This window comes from Vidua macroura, chromosome 22, assembly GCF_024509145.1.
Source record: "Vidua macroura isolate BioBank_ID:100142 chromosome 22, ASM2450914v1, whole genome shotgun sequence".
In the NCBI taxonomy this organism is placed as follows: Eukaryota; Metazoa; Chordata; class Aves; order Passeriformes; family Viduidae; genus Vidua; species Vidua macroura.
Window position 1 is genome coordinate 6,847,530 of NC_071592.1, and position 17,006 is coordinate 6,864,535.

Here is a 17,006-nt window from a genome sequence, read left to right on the forward strand (position 1 = left end):
TGCCCTGTGCCTTCAGTGCCAGGGTCAGGCTGTTTCTGCTCGTGCTGTCCTGCTGGGTGAGAAGAAAGGGACACTCAAACAGCCCAGGCAGGTTTATTTTTTGTTAGGAAGCAGCAGTGGGCAGAGGTGGATTAGCACAGATAAGCCCAAGCCTTGGCATGGGAATTCAAAGTCACCTCCTTCATCTTTAGCTGCCTGCCAGCATCCCTCCCTCCAAGGCACAGCCCGAAGTTGGCTCTTCTTGTTTTGCTTTTTAAGTACACTGTTAATTAATGAGGCAGAGGAAAAAATACACACAGGCACACCTGAGTGGTTTTTAACCTGGCTTGATTAATGCTGTCAAGTTGCACATCTGAGTGTGAGCTCAGTGGGACTGTTGCTTTTGTTTAATACCACAAGACACCTCAGTCTGGATTGTTGCATTACAGTACAAATAAAAAACAGAAACAAAACCACATCTGCATCATACAAGGTGAGAAGAATATGAGAATTCTAAATATTTACAGAGAAGGGCAAGTGGGGAAAACCACAAAAAATATTTACATAAAAATACATGAGCTCGTCGGCATATACATTTTACACCAGTTCACAAAAAAGGACACTCTATAAATTAAAGTGAAGGGAACTCCAAAGGTAACCCAAGACTTTCTGGGATGTTTCTCTCATGCGGCTCAGGGAAAGAAAAATCAAGTCTTCTACAGCAGGAAAATGAACAGCAAAACAACCCTTTTGTCCCCCCTCCCTCCCCCCAGCTGGACGAGGCAGGGCTCTGCACACAGGAGGAACTGTGGTGTTTGCCCACACCACACCACGCCTTCCACAGGGACCCGGGGCTCCGGGGAAACAGGAACACGCCTAAGCCGCCGCAACGAAAGGAGGGAAAACAACTTCTCATCCAGATTTCCTGACATTGAACACACCACTTGAGTCAATGCCCTGTCACCAGCCCGGGGGATGGCAGAGCTCACTTGAGGTTCTGTCCCTTCTGGGGTCAAAGAGGAACAGAACGTTTTCAAGTCGGTTTTGGTTTTGTGTAGCAACTTACTACCACTGTGCAATCCTCACTGATCCCCCAGTAGTGAGCAGGGGTGGGGAATCACTGCAAAGACATAGGCACAAAGTTGTGGGGGTGTTTTCAGAGATGCATATAGATATCACCTGATAAGACTCTTGCAAAAATCAGAAATTAATGCTTTACTTAAGACTTCACAGGGGCCAAGTCCTCATTACTCACCTACAACTGCACTCCCCTTGCCAAGGAAGGTCTCCTGTGGGTCACGTCCTGCTCCAAAGCAGAGGTGAAAATCCAAAGCTGGAGCACACTCCGGGAGCCTCATTCCTGCATGCAGTGGGAGACCCTCTTCTGGAAACAGAGGGAGTGGCAGCTGAAGACGCAAATAGTGTCCGTGTGAGGGAACTGCTGAGGAACACAGCTGCTGTCACCTCGTGGGGATGTGGTTAGGCAAGGAATTACTGAGCCCAAGCACAACTGCACTTGCATTAGAGGATTATTTGCGTTGCTGTCCCCCTGCTCTCTTCACTCTGGGACACACGACTGGGCTGTCACCATCATCCAGCTCACCCACCTGAGACTCCTGGTGTCACCTGCCTGCCTCGCCCTGATGTATGACACCCTTTCCAACCTCACCTATGAATTCTGGGGTTAATGAGGATGTAAAACTCTCCGTAAGACCAGCAGACTGAGCCCAGAGAATGAGCAGGACTGCATAGTTCACTGTATGGCTTGGCAGGGCGGGATCATGCAGGATGCTGCTGAAGCCGTGGGAGGAGAAACAAAAAAAGAAAGGTGTTGGTCTGTGTTACTGGGAAAGGCTGGTGCTTTCACCTTTTTTAATTCTGTACTGTGGCTCAGCAGTGCTGGACGTGAGTTTGGGCTCTTGGGGAGCTTCCACCTTTGGAGCACACCTGGCTGTGGCTGCTGCCAAGGGGGAGATGGCTGGGAGTCACTGCTCTGCTGTCTTCTTGCTCTCATTCCCAATAGGCTGTTTGCAGCAGCCCTCTGGATTAGGAGTACAGGTGTGCACTTCCAAAAGCCCTTTGGGAAAGGTGCTGAAGGGCTTGTTTCCAATGGGATGAGCGGGTGCTTCGCACCTGGCACTTAACACAATGCAGGGAGAGCAGCACAACAATGAGGAGCAGAGGCTGTCAGGGATGGCACTTGGGCTCTACAGGGAGACAGTGGCTTCGAGCAGGAAAATCCAGAGGCCTTTACAATTAGTAGGAGCTGGGACCAGCCCCTTGTAGTGGCAGGATAGTCCTGGCTGACGTAAGGCCCAGGCAGAGGGAGGGGGAGGCTGCAGGGCAGGGGGGGGAGTTAAGGCTTTCACAGAGAGAGAGGTTGGACCTGCAGCTCTCTTTACCTGAATCCCAAATAGCCTGAACCGAACGCTTATCCCTGCTTCAACTGGAGACCTGGCAGGTAGCCAGGGGCTGAGGCTGGTCCTGGCCCTGGCACAACACAGCTCTGCTGGGGAGCACAGATAATCCAGCCTGGCTCCCGAGGAACCGGGGCAGCTCAGCCTTGCCTGGGAGTTACTGCCAGTGGAGACAGGGTGGCTCACCCAGTGGTCCCTTTCTGTGCAGTTCTGTCAGTTTTCCTTAAAAGAAAAAACTATGAAAAGCATTCCCTCACCAAAAACCCCAACCCCTCTACCTGGGAATTCCTCATGAGGAGATTGTGGTAACCTGGATCACAGTGCTGCTTTTTTCTCTATTTTTTTTTTTTTTTCTTTCTTCTTTTTTTCTTACTGCCAGATTTCATTCCAAAACATGTGAGAACTCTTCTAAACAAAATGCTTAAAACACCAGCATTGCACAATAAAATAGAACCAGAAGGTAGTTACTGAAACAGCCCCAGACAAGGATCCAAGGTTAAAAGAAGCAAACAGCTACAGAGTACTCAGCAACTAGAAGCAGGCTTTCCTTAGGATTTAAAAGTCCCAAAATAGCCAAGAAACTTTTTGTTCAAAAAGCCCCACCTAAGCAGCTGTGTGCTAACTGCAGGACTTCCAGGTTTTTCATAAAACATCAGAGATTCAAAACAGGTAGAGAAGGTCTTCAACCACACAGAACAGGAATGGCCTTGGAATTTATCAGTGAACATTTAAAAACTGCTAAATCTCAAGTATTGCTTGCAAGCCCTACCTAATGGAATGGATGTGCTTTATTTGTACAGGGGGTGTGAGTCCTGGGGAGCCTGAGAGGCAGCAAGAGGGGCCGCCAGGCTGTTTTTACAATATCAAAGCTTTTCAACAGCTTGGACACCATTTTTAGTGTATTTTAGAGTGCACTGGCCTTCTGTCCCTACTCACTGAGTACTGGGAGAACCGCACCTGGGCACATCACTGCTCCCTGTGTGCCACAACTCCACAGGGATCTCTGCCCAGCATGGAACTCAAGAGGCTGCAGAGAGTCTGAAGACCTCCAGCTTAAGCTCAGCAGGAGCATTCCCTGATGGAATTGCTGCAGGACCTGGCCCAGGGCAGCTGCTCATGCAGACAACTTGTCGCACACAGCTGGCAAGGTGGGCTCTGATTTACATAATGCTATAGATGTTTTTTTAATCTATTTTTCTAGTATTTTTTGCAGTGAGATGACAGAGTCTTGCCAGCCACAGGATGGAAAGAGCTCATCTGGGCCACAGATAACCTTGCAGCAAAGAGGAAGGACTGGCATGGAACGGGTATGCTGTTCCCAGCTCTATGGGTCGGGTTTGTGTAGTTTAGTGGTTTATTTCTTTTGGTGTGAGAAATGCAAACCTGCCCTACATGACTCCTGCAGCTGGCCTCTGCTTACAACAGAGAAATATGAAGGAAATGAACTTGTAAGCAGAAGCAGCTTGTTAATAAGCAAGAAACGTAAGGAGTGTGTTGTGTTCTGAGCTGGCTTCAGAGCCTATTCCTCAGGCTTGGAGTCAAAACAGCCTCCCCCCAGCTCAGAGCAGCTGCAGTGGGTGCAGCTAGGGGAGAGGCAGGGCCTCAGCAAGGAGAGGATCCCTGTCCAGCCCCACTGTCTCTGTAACTCCGAGGTTCCTCCATGGCCCTTTCCTGGGAGCCAGCCTGCGATGGGCAGTTTGCAGCAGGATGGAGCTGCAGGCACAGTCCATCGTGCACAGCCCATCATAGACAGTACTGTGGGCATGGGGAGAAGCAGCCAGTGTCATGTCTGGAAGGGAAAACTTCCCTCCCTGCCCCAACAGCATCTGAGTCAGCCCTGCCCGGCCTCTGGCAACACCCGTGTGCCAACAGCCTGCCCTGTCCTCCCAGGTGGCTCAAAACTACATGAAAATCTATAGCTCTACTACATAAAAACAGTGAGTGGGGGCCAGGGGAGGGCTAAGGGGGGCTTGCTTTGCTCACTGGGGCAGGGTTGGGGAGTTTTTTACCGTCACTGAAAAAATAAAACAGTCCACTGTCCAGCAGAGGCTGCTTAGACTCTATCCCTCGTCCCCCCCACAGCTCACTCGACGTGCACCTCTGTCTCGGGCCTCTGCAGACACAGCTCTGTGGGGAGGAAGGCTCCCTGCCCCAGCGCCGTGGCATAAGTTCTGCTGTGCACGTGGGGGAAGCCAGGGGGCACGAAGCCCCCTGCTCCAGCATAGCCCCCTCTTTGGTGCTGAGGCAGGGTATGGTAATCCTCCAGATTATCGTACTGGGACACCACAGTCATCGTGCTTTGGCGCTTGCCCAGGGTTTGGTACGGGTACAGCAGGGCAGAGTCCCTCTCCATGGGCTCGGGGTGCTCCCGCATCCGGAGGCTGTGGCTCCGCTCGGGCTTGGGTGGCGGCGCCACGGGAGGGGCGGCGGCGTGTTCCTCCTCCTTGTAGCAGTCTCTGGAGTGCTTCTCCATGGACGCTCTGCCTCGGGGCCTCTCCAGGTCCGGCCTGTCCTCTGCCAGCCTCCCCTCCTTGTGGTTCAGCCTCAGGGTCTCCTGGCTGGCTGGGATGTACTTGCTGCCTGAGTGCTGGTAGCCTATGGGCTCGGAGGGCTCCGGGCCACCCTTGGGCCTGTACTCGGGGTAGGGGGGCCCGTTTTTGGGTTCGGAAGGTTGCCTATGGTTGGCTTCTTGCTGCAAATACGTCCTGTGCTCACTGCTGCTGCCACCTGGCTCATGCATCTTCCTGTTCCTGATGCTGCTCTGCTTCTGGGGCAAGGACGGCTTCTCGGGCTGCCCGTTCCCATAGCCCCCGCCGTGATAGAGGGCTCGGTCCAGCTCAGGCTCGGCGTGCTGCCCATAGTAACGCTCGTCCCCTTCGGGCGTGGCTGCCTTGGCTGGGTACCTGCCCTCCTTCCCTTCTGCCACCGTGAGCAGGCCACTCTTCCCAGGATCTGATTTGCTGCGCAGGTGGATGGCATCCAGGCCCCCCAGCTCGTCCTGCAGCAGCGGGGCCACGTTGTCGTACTGGGACATGAGGGGCCCTTTGACCTTCTGGCGCGTGCGGCTCTCCCGGCGGATGGACTGCATGCGGTACTTCTCCATGTCCTCCAGGTCCCAGGACATGTACGTGTGCTTGATGTCCGGGGCGGGGGGCACATCCCTGCTCACGAAGCTGTGCTCTTTGCCCAGGTGGTTGACGAGCCCTGCCCGGGGGTAGGCGGCCAGGCTGGGGTAGCGGTACAGCCCCTTGCCCTGCAGCCGGGACACATAGGGGCTGAACTCGCGGCCGGGCAGGCCGTGGAAGGGCCGGACCCGCACGGTGCTGTAGGGATCGAGGTCGTAGAAACTTCCATCGGCTGCAGCATAGTAGGGGGAGCCGGAGGAGCTGGAGTAGGGACTGTAGCGATAATGGACCCGCCCATTCTCAAAGTAAGGCTGGAGCTGCGTGACGTGGTAGTCGGAGTGGGGCTGATACGGCTTGTATTGGTAGAGGGGCCGCGGGCAGTACATGGGCTCGTCGTCCGGGGGCACCTCCGTGCGGGAAATGGGCACGGAGCGGATGGCGGCGGCGGCAGCTGGGCTGGGCACATGCAGTGACTGCACCCTGCGGATGGTGGGGTATGGGGGGGCCTCCTCGGCATAGCCGCTGCCCCGGAGCCCCGTGGGGCTCACGGAGGACACAAAGTCGGTGCGGCTGCGGGGCTTGGGGTGCAGGCCCGTGGCAGAACCCTTGCCCTGCGTGCCGTAGGAGCCATAGCGTGCACCTGTGGTGACGGGTGGCTCCGGACGGGGCGGGTAGGGCTGGTGCTGCTCGGCCTTGCTGTGGTAGCCGTGGGCAGGGACGCTCTCAGGCCGGTATTGGTGCTTGGTGTGCAGGTAGCCATCAGGCCCCACGGGCTCGGGGAGGCTCTCCGTCTTGGGGTGCGGCACATACACCGGCTGCAGGGACGAGTGCTTGGGAGGTGGCGGCGGTGGCGGCGGCAGCAGCGCTTCCTCCACGGAGGACGCCAGCATGGAGGAGGCCAGGAAGGAGTGGTAGTTGGAGTTGTTGATGGTGTCCGTGTTGTTGGAGTGCATGGCTGCGGCTATCTTGCTCTCCAGCGTCCTCACGGGCGGCACGGGTGGGGTGAAGCTGTAGGAGGAGGGGGCAGGGACTGACTCAGAGCGCAGGTGCAGCGGGGGAGCCCTCGTGCTCTCCCGAGGCTTTTCCAAGTGGCTCTGGTGGCCCACGGGCACGGAAGAGGAGCCACGGGCACTGGAACTGCTCTCGGAGACAAAGCCAGGCGTGGGCTCCGGAGGCTTTTCAGGTGTAGCTATGGTCCACATCTGCAGGGAAGAAACCAGACAAAGTTAGGGACAAGCAGCTTTTTCCCTGCTGTTCTATAGTTAGAACATCCCAGACATTTGTATGGATCAGCTTCATTCCAGCATGTCTGTGCCAGGTTTCTGTTTGCTGGGGAATGACAGACGTGTAGGTTCCCTCTCTCAGCACGGGCAGGCATGATGCCACTGGCAGTTTTTTGGGACCCATCACAATTTGCGTGTTCTGCAAATGCCAAACCAGAGGAAGGGGAGGAGGTGGCTGTCTCCTCACACGGTACCCTCAGTGTTTCATTAGGTGGTCTGCTTTTAAATGTCTGATGTTAATGAAAATGTTCCTGGATTTAACCTCCTCAGGCCCCAGTGAGCAGATCGAGAACTACAGTGAAGTAGAAATTCCTGCCTTAAATGTAGCTGTGGGGCTTAGGATGGGCTGCAGCCAGGCATGTTTCATGGGCTGGAGGGTGTGGATTTCTGATGGAAATGTTTCAATCCTACACAAGCAATCTGACCTGCTTTGTTTAACAGAATCACAGAATCACTTGAGTTTGGAAAAGGCCTCTGAGACCATCAAGTCCTACCCAAGACCGATCCCCCCCTTGTCACCAGCCCAGAGCACTAAGTGCCATGTCCACTTGCTCCTTGGACACCTCCAGTGATGGGGACTCCACCAGCTCCCTGGGCATCCCCTTCCAGCACCTAATCACCCTTTCTGTGAAGAAATTCTTCCTGTTGTCCAACCTGAACCTCTCCTGGTGCAGTTTAAGACTGTGTCTTCTCATCCTGTCACTGACTGAACACGAGCCTAACCAGGATGCTGGAAGAGGACCTTGTCAGAAGATGCAAAAATTCTTGTTTCTGAGCATTCTGAACTATCAATCCCTCTGTTAGCTATCCCTGCAGGTACTTTTTTCCTTAAAACCAAGGAGAGTGGGTATTCTGGGATGCTCCCTTAGGAAAGCAGCACAGGAGTTCCTGCAAGGCTGTGTCTGTGTTATACCCACGACACTCCCGGTTTCCTGCAAATCCCTCCCTGTTGCCATTTGGATTTGGAGTGACATCCCCAGTGCTCAGCATTTCAGAGGAGCTGTGCAGGGAGCAGCACGTACCTGCCCGGAGCCGCTGGGTGCTTTGGCCGCTGGCACCTGTCCCACGGCTGCCTGGTGCTCCTGCCTCTGTGCCGGGGCTGTGGCCGCGCGCGGCGCGGGCGGGACGGCGGCATCTGCCTGGGGGGCAGCCCCGGGCGGGGCGCAGGGCTCGGCTGCCGCGCCCGGGAGGGCGCTCAGGTACGGCACCGCGGCCGGGGCGCCCTTGTCCCCAGCGGCACCCACGGAGGGAGACTGCAGCTTGTCCTCGGCCGTGCAGGGAGCGTGCAGCTTGTCCCCAGCCAGGCCCGCACGCAGGTGGAGCTGTTCCACAGCCAGCTCCGTGCCGGGCAGATCCCGCTCCGGCAGCGTCCCCGGGCCGTGGAGGGCCGTGTGCTCCCAGTCCCCTACATGGGCCGGGAAGGACTCCTTGTCCCCAGCTCTGCAGACGTGGAAGCTGGACTGCTCCTGCTCCACATCCCTGCTGCCAGGCGTGTCCCCGGGCATGCCCATGTCGAGAGGTGGGGGCTCTTGGCCTCCAGGTGCGCCGGGCGGGTGGTTCTGCTCCCCAGCCGTGCCTTGGCAGTCCTGCTCTAAAGGTGCCCCGGGCTGGAAGTGCAGGCGGTTCTCGGGCAGAGCAGTGAACAGGTGCAGCTTGTCGGGAGCGCCCGCAGAGAGATGGAGCTTTTCTAGAGCTGTGCCAGCTTCAGCCTCTCCATAATTTGTGCTTTCAGCATGAGCATCTCCTGGCCTTTTGTGGGACTGGGCGGATGCTTGCTGTGCGGACTCGGCTAACGCTAGGGCCAGCATGCGCGCTGCGTTTTTCGGAGGAGGAGGAGGGATAAGAGACACAGAACTGACGGGAACAGGATCCTGGGGGGAGTCGAGGGCAACTGCTCCTAATGGGGGGAAAATTGAGAGAGAGAGTGATTTTATGTTACCCAATAAGGAGAGTGACCTTAACGACTATTATAAAAAAATAGATGCTCTCCACACTTTCACAGTGGCAGTTCCTTCTGATGTGAAACACTTGTGTCTCACAGGCAAACGCTGCTCGACAGCACAGCAGTTCATGACAAAGAGGAAAAAACCCAAGAGATTGTCTAAAGGTTCCTCTTGCATTTCTAGAGGTAGGAAGGAGGTAGCAGAGAATGAGATACCCTTACACAATTTTGATCATAAGGTTTTAGGCGGAAAGGTCCCTTCTTCGAGTGTTGGCAGATTTTTAATTAAAAAAAGGAAAAGTCTTAGATGGTCTATTGGTTGAAATGATTGAGAAGGACATGCTAGAGATTTTCACATATGAGAGGATGGGGAAAAAAAAAGCGGAATATAAAGCATTATGGAAATTATCCGAGATTTGTGTGATGTAGGGAGAAGGCAGAGGTTAAGACTTTACTGATCTGCACAGCCCTGTAAGACACTCGTGACCAGAACTGATGGGCAATCCCCTCTCCTAAAGGCACGCAGAGGAGGACGGTTCTGAGAGCAGCTCCCCTTTGGAACTTAAAGAAAGAATGGAGGAAAATGCACTGTACCTGGCTGGGTGTGTCCACTGGGTACAGTCTTATTCTGACTGCTTGGCATGGCTTTCTCCCCTTCTTCTGGCAACTCTGCTTTGCAAGCAGCCACTAGCTGGGGATGCTGCAGCTCTTGGTGGGCTCCTTCCCCTGTTCCTGTTTCACTGTTTTTCAGGGGCAAGGACATCTGGGTTGGGGACCTGTTTGTGATCTCAGTGATGCCAATCTCTTTGCTCCAGCTGGAAGCGGAGGAGTTCCTGGATGTGGTGGGCACTCCTCCCATGGCCTCTGGCACACGGCTGGGTAGCACAAAGGAGGTGGGTTCTGTGCTCAGTGGTGGAGATTTGATGGGCTTTCGGGCTGTCTTGGGCGAGAAGCTGAGGGGTTTGCAGGCCTGCTCTTCCGTGGGGCTCAGGTCCAGTGTAAAGAAGGGACTCATCTTCTCCTGGAAAGGGGACACTGGCTCAGAGCTGGTGGCACTGCCTGGGGTGTGGGACTGGCTGCCTGATTCTAAATCCTTCTTGAGCAGGCTTGTCTTCTCCTTATTGATACTGATGGCCTCCAGCAGGGAGGTGCTGCTGTCCAGGCACTCGGACTCTGCCTGGGGGGGGCTGCACTGAAAGGACATGGGGTCGAAGTCCAGGCTGGCGACGCCAATGTCCGGCGGGCTGAGGTCCACGTCCTCTGAGGAGCGCGGAGAGATGAGGGCAGGGACATGGATGAGCCCCTCGTCCCCGTCGCTGTCGTCATGGGGGAGGTTGTCGTAGGAGTTGCAGCGGTTCATGTTCCCCAGGAGCTCCCCATTGAAGGAGGCAGAGAGGGCATCGCTGCTGGACCTCGGCCTTCTGGGCCGGAACAGTTTGGATTCACCTGGAAGTGAGGAGACACCGTGAGTCAGTGACAAGACCTCCTATGCAGGAGGCCAGGCCCAGTCACGGGGGGCAGTTAGAGCAATCCCAAGGCAGCGAGAAGCTCCCCTGGTGATCTCTGCACACAAAGTAACATCGTTGGCAGTGACTGCTTATTCCATTTGCTTAAACTGTGTTACAACACTTGCCAGGCATGATTTAGTGTGAAACTAAGCTGTGTGCACAAGCAAAGACACTTTAAATGTGCTGAAGGCCTTTCTCAGAGAGCCCTTTCCTTCACAGTGCTGTCCTGTCAACCTTGAAATAGCAAGGGGAGGAGCCAAGGAATGAATGTAAGCAGCGCCAGCTACACCAGAGCAAGAGGTTCGCTTTTTTTGACCTTAAAAGCAGGAAAAGCCTTGAGAGCATTTCTGTCAGACCCATCTGTGCTGAGAGCAGAAAGCTGCTTCATCAGTTAGCAAATTCAGCTTCCCCTGGAGGGGTGAAAACCTGTCCTGCTGAATATCTACAGACAGAGATGTCAAAGTGCCTCCCTTAATGCCCATTTCTTGGAAGTGCAGGTAGGATTTTGCCTTACCATCCACGGCATGCAGGGAGGTGAGGGACTCCTCGCTCTTGGCTGAGCGGAGCGTCCCACTGTCTCCTCGTCCTCCTGAGGGAAGGAACCACACAGGGAAAGGAGTTTACATTTAGCTGGGTAGTGGTGGCAGGAAAAACACAAATGCATTTCTAGCACCAACATCACTGTCCTGAGAGTAATTTTGTTTTGAAGGTGGGTTTCTGATTCTCATTTTACCTGGAAATGGTAACTGACCCAAGTGATGACTGCTGCAGGTGGCAGGCTGGGAAACAATTCCTCACAAGCAAAACCCCTCAAAAAGAGGGAAGGAAGGAACATTTACACACCCTGTTCTATGGGCTCTAAACAAGTATAATTTCAGTCTCTGAGGAAACAGTCATGAAGGGCATCAAACAGAGTGTGAAGACTGTGAAGGTAAGAATTTAAAGGTCGACCTGGGAGATGAGGCTCTCAGGCTCCTATTTTGGGATTCGTGATGTGTTTTACTTCAAAAACACGTTGCTATTTTAAAGTTTGGAAAGAGACAGAAAATTATAATGGAAAAGGATGAGAATTCCACCTACATATCCTGGCTGTGGCTACAAAGGGTTGTTGGCTGCCTTCTCTGGGTACTCTGGTACAGCTTTTGGAGGGAATGTGTTTGTGGGAAGGTGCCTTTCCCTTGTTTCATCTTCTGAGAGCAGCAAGGGGAACCAGAACTGTAATCTGATTTCATAATGAGAGTGTCAGAAGGAACTATCCTGTGACTTATGATAGCAGCAGCCACATCTTATCTTTCCGAAGCTGTTCCAAGCAAAGCACAGAAGTGTGAGCCCCGGCAGGCTCCAGAGCTGCCTGAGATCCATTGGGAAAGAAGAGCTACTGGAGGTGTCATGCACGGCTTGGACGCTAGAAGGAGATGAAAACCCACTGGAAACATCACTCGCACTGCTGACACCGCGTGTTTTGGAAGGGGGCCTCACCTGCCAGGGCTATGGCTTTCATTTCTGAGGGCTCGCTGGGGTTGCGCTGTAGTTTGCGCTTGGACACGGAGGAGGATTTTCCCAGGTTGAAGAAGGAACGCCAGCTCCCCACTGGTGACTTCTTCATCTTGCTGGGAGGCCTTTTCCTGGGGAGAGAAAATGGAACACATGGGTGGAGGGGGGGCTGCAGCTCAATCCTGGCTGCTTGTTATCAGCACTCTCTGCTTTCTGCTCAGAAACTCCTGGTTTCTGCTTGGAACCTCCCTCTTTTCCACAGCTGAGGATGTTTTCCTTCTCCCAGCTCAGCCCTAAAGTCTTGCTGTGTAAATTCCCCCAACCTCCACAAAGCAGCTGCAGTGCAGGTGAGGAAAGGCTCTTCCTTGTCCGGTCCAGCAGCCAAGGGATGGATTTTCTAGAAGAAGCCCCAGCTCTCTGGGAAGCTGGGCAGCCATAAAGGTGTTCAAAAGCATCTCTAACTCCTGCTATAAAACCACCTTAGTCTCCTCCACTGCCCTATTTTAGTTCCTGTGCCCTCAAGCCTGTCCAACTGCTCCACTTCAAGGGAACTGGATTTGTGACAGGCACTTAGTCCTGGAAAACCCCAACATCTGCAGGTGTTCACCCTGTTTACATTTCTGTGTGTGACTGGTCCAAGCATCTCTGCATCACAGACAACATGGCTTTATACATTAAATGATAACCCTGGTGAAAACAACAGGGAGTGGAGCACAAATTATTTGACTAAACCAAGACCACTGATGAGCTGAATCCTCCCAGAGTCCAAAGTAGGTGGAAAATGAGCTACAATACTTACATATTTAACAAGTCTCAAGTCAATATAAGCAAATTCCTGCTGTATTCAAAATAACACAGTTATGACACATGCTGGAAAGGAAACCTGTCTCTACCTTTCAGATGGGAAGTCAATGACTGTGTGGAATTTCCCCTGCAAAGCTGCTGGGCCTTCTCCCACTTCGATGTACTTGCTGTCTGCCACGATGGGAGAGTTGATCTGGGCCTGTGTCCGTGCCTGAGCCTCCTCCAGCGTGAGGAGCTTTGTGGAGGGGGAGGACACCAGCAGAGACTTGGGCCGCGATAAAGAGCTGTGCCCTGCAAGGGAAAACCACAGGCAACAGGGAGAGTCAGCAAACGGCAGTGCAGAGATCAAAGCTCAGCTCTGTGTGTCTAAGGAGGTGCTGTGTTTCTCTGAACCTTTGTTATCCCAACCACTGAAAGATGTGGGCAAAATGTGGTCACAATGTCAAGATATGTTGATGACTAAAAGAATAATGGCTTAGTGTATTTAAAAAAAAACCAGAGGCAAACAGGTAGGATGGAAATCTTTGTGACACACTTTCCTTCATCTCTATGCAAGAGCCTGTAAAGAAAATGATGGTTTTCCTTTGTATAAAGCCTGTCTGGGTCATTCCCAAACTTCACCTCTTGGTGTAGCAGGAAATGCCATGTGTGACTGAAGCTGCTACAAACCAAATGTACCTGGACACAGCAAAGAGAATCTGCTGTGTGGCCTGCCCGTGGCCTTCAGAGCTTGTGCCTGGTTTTGGTGATGAATGTGCAAAATCTGAAAGTAGCTGCTGCTGCCTCCTGCTCCTGACAGCTTCAGTGGAGAGATTACAGGGAGGCTGTTGTAGGAGCAGCTGTCCTGTGTCTGCCATTGCCTCTTGTACAGGTGTTTCTAGGGTTATTCCCAGGTGAGTTCAGGGCTTTGGGGGAGATGTGCCAGTGCAGAACATGCTGCTTGGTCCAATTCCATAGCTGTCCCTGGGGGAAGTTTGGGTTAAAACAGGTTTGGCAGCACCACTTCCCCCTCTAACAGGTGGGTGCAGGAGCTGTGCTCACACCCAGAGGCTCCCAGGAAGCCGTTCTGGAATGCAGAATTCCTGCACAACAGCCTGACCCTCTTCCCTGCCAGGTCTGTGCCAGAGCCACTGAATGCAAATGACCAAGTCATTAAACAATTAGCCAAATTTACATAGGCCATTCTAAGCCTGGATAATCATGTGGCTGGGATTCTGAGCATGCTTATCTTCCTTCCCCTGGCAGAGTCAGCTTGCTGGGGCTGCTGCTCAGCCAAGCTAACCTCTGGCTTCCATGGACTGCCCTACAGCAGGAGAAAAAGCTGGACTTGGATCAACTCTGCCAGCCTAAGCAGAGGTAGGGTTTGTTTAAAAGAAGGGAGCAGCAAATACAGTGGAAACACAGCTCTCTGCAGTCCCCAGGTTGTGGTAACTGCAGTAGCTGTGCATGTTCCAGGCACAGGCAGGTTATCAAAGCAGATGGTGCAGCCTTAATGCTGCTTAGGAGCAGAACAGCTTGTGGCAGCCACACTAACACAGAGTAAACTTTCCTCCTGGTGCAACTCTGCTCCTCCTCAATGGAACAGATATATGGTCTCAGTTACTCAAGGGAATTTGTAGGCTCCGAGGCTGGATGACATTCCAGGTGCTCCAGGTTCATTCCTCATCCTAAAGCAACACCAGCCTGAGTTAATAGCAAGATTTAAGTTTCTTAGCCTCACCATTACTGAATGCAGAGAGACTGCTTAACACCAGCTCGTTCCTATTTGTGTTCCAAGGTATGGATGAGGGCAGACAGACTTGGCTCCAATGGGTAAGTATGCAGGAGCACCAGTAAAGATGGTTTTAAAGAGAAGAGAGAGCAGGAGAGACAAATATTTAAGTGATTCCTTCCAATTTCTCAGTGGTGGGACTTAGAAGTAGAAGCCAAACATTAATCTCTACATTCCTGTGGGGCATCCTTGGCTTCTAAGAAAGGTACTGACAGCAATCTGTCTGGATTCTGCCATCCCAACCCAGAAATGTGCCCTCTGGGTTAAAACAAGAAGCATTTCCATGTCCAGAGGAGGCTCAGCCAGCCATGGAGCGCTGCTGCTGCTGGCTGAGTGAAGCAAGGCCAGAAGACACACCTGCCCCATCGCGGATGACGGAGCTGAGCTTGGAGCTGAAGAGCACATCCACGTGGTTCAGGATGAACTCCACCACCACCGACTGGATCCGCACCTCCATGAAGGCGGCCGTGCCACTGAAGCAGGCGGACTCGATCTGCTTGGACCTGCAAAGGGACACGGGAAGAGGGAAGAGGCTCCTGCTGGGTGAGGCCTGGGCACCTGTGGGGCTGCAGGGCCTGGGGCTCGGGCAGCAAGGGCTTCAGGGCAGTTCTGGGGTTAAATCTCAGCAATGCCAACAATCATCGCTGACTGTGGGGATTTATGGCCAAACTTCAGATCCAGGTTCAAGCCTTACTGATGAGGCAAGAGGAACACTGGGCTGGGAGGAAAAGGGAGTGTGGGACAGGTCTGAATTGAGGTTAATACACTGAACACCCAAAATCAAGAGCTTTTTGTTAACTCATTTCCACGACTGGCAGAGTTTAAGGCAGTGCTGTTGTACAAACCTACTGTGGCCCCTGAGAAGATTTTTCCTCAAGCAGAGAGTGTCTCCACTTGATCCTTCTGAGTGAATGCCCCAGGATTCACCAAAGCAAACTCAAACACGAGGTCACTCCACTGCTTGTGGGAGAACAGCCAGAAAGAAGAGCCCACCTGCAGGAACTGTGAGTGTCCAAGGACAGATTGGACAGGGCTTGGAGCAACCTGGGTAAGGTGTCCCTGCCCTTGGCAGGGGGTGGCACTGGATGAGCTTTAATATCCCTCCCAACCCAAACCCTTCTGAGATTCCATGATGAACTACACATTCAGATTTCTTAGGCTGGTAACAACAGCAGGTCAGAAATCAGTACAATAAAGGTCAGGGGGATAATATTTTTTTTCTTTTAAAGCAAAATTTTAAAATTTACCATTAATTTTAAAGTGCCCTATCATCCAGATTAAAAAGAGATTTATCCAAGTTAACTTCTGTAAGTTTGAATTCTTGCAGTCAAAAGCTGTCAAATTAGAGACTTATGCAGTGGGAAATCAGGGATGCCACTGTAGAAATTCTCTTGGATGATCAAGGACACATCAGTCTCATCTATCCAGGAGAGGAGAAATTATCCTCTAAAAGATGGTTCAGGGAATTCTTCCTTGTCACTTATTGACAGAACTGCAGCCAGTGGAACTGTGCTGTGTGAGACAGGATAATACAGGGGCTGTTTTACATCACTAGGTCAGGAACTTGCCAGCTGATCTTAAATCCTGCTTAGAATAATTTCCCATATTTTACAGGACGAGAAGAGCTCTTTCCAGCTGCTGAAAGCTGGGATTTTCTGGAGTATCTATTGTTTATGAATGTAAACATTTCTTTTTTATTGAAATGGGAAAATCCCAGAGTACCTGAGGAGGTTTGGGGCCCAGACGATGGCCAAGTTCTTGGTGTGCATATTTGTGATGGAGCAATAATCAGCCAGACGAGCCAAGTGTCTCATTAGGAACTCCAGTGTCCTGGAAAACAGGAGAGAGGCAAGTGTTCAGCATCACTGAGCAAAGCCAGGCTGTGATCCACAGCCCAAACCCAGCTCGTTATTTCCTTTTGGTTTGACAGCTCCCACAAAGCAATGCTGGACCTGGCTTTGGCAATACTGACACAGGATGGGCTGAGGGGAGGCTCTCCTGACTGCTCCAGGCTCAAGAAAAGGACAGTTCCAGGAAAAAACCTTTGCAGGTGTGTGACAGCTGTGAGGGGTTGCTCAGGGATGTGTGGGGAAGGATGTGGAATGCTAATCCTGGGATGGGGGGAGTATTGATTTAGACATTCCAGAATACTGAAAATACTGGCAGCAGGTTTCTCAGAGGTGGGTAAGGCAGATAGAAGGTTAAACGTCAGAGGCTTCTGTTCACATTAAAAAAGGTGGCATTAAATATTAATATTTAAAAATATTAAGCATTGTTGTGTTTAATACATGCTAGGGAGGAGGGAGCAGGAGGTGGCAGTGAAAATGCTGCTACACCTTCCTGGTGCCCCTGGCTTGTGTCTGTCTCACAGCCTATCCTTTTTTTGGGGAGAAGTGAGATGGAGCAGAGAGGGTGTTTTGGGGCTCAAAATTCCACAAATAGACAAGACTGGAAGTGAAGAAAATGGCCTTGTCTGGAAACCAAACAGACACCTCCTGCCTGCAACTTCTCATCACTGAGTAGCAGAAAAATAAAATGTTTTTTCCTTTTTCCAAGCAAACCCCGTGAAAGAAGAGCAGCACCCTGTGACCTACAGCAATCCTGCTGTTGGCTGTGCCCCCTCTCTGAGACTCCCGTGCTGCTGATACCAGAACTCAGTTTAACCAGCCCCACAAAGTAAAAA

General features: G+C 52.5%; 1 protein-coding gene across 4 annotated transcripts in view; it reads right to left on the reverse strand.

Annotated features, from left to right (window-relative positions):
• Window positions 1-310: 310 nt before the first annotated feature.
• The window catches only part of ARHGAP32 (Rho GTPase activating protein 32), a 171,828-nt gene continuing 155,132 nt past the window's right edge, over window positions 311-17,006 (reverse strand). For all 4 annotated transcript variants that reach the window (XM_053996897.1, XM_053996896.1, XM_053996899.1 and 1 more), the window contains 8 exons: window positions 16,046-16,153; window positions 14,681-14,826; window positions 12,642-12,843; window positions 11,734-11,879; window positions 10,769-10,843; window positions 9,341-10,192; window positions 7,827-8,701; window positions 311-6,723 (listed from right to left, as the gene is read on the reverse strand). In XM_053996897.1, the coding sequence (XP_053852872.1) occupies window positions 4,480-6,723; window positions 7,827-8,701; window positions 9,341-10,192; window positions 10,769-10,843; window positions 11,734-11,879; window positions 12,642-12,843; window positions 14,681-14,826; window positions 16,046-16,153 (4,648 nt within the window). In that variant the 3' untranslated portion in view covers window positions 311-4,479. The remainder of the gene's footprint in view (window positions 6,724-7,826; window positions 8,702-9,340; window positions 10,193-10,768; window positions 10,844-11,733; window positions 11,880-12,641; window positions 12,844-14,680; window positions 14,827-16,045; window positions 16,154-17,006) is intronic.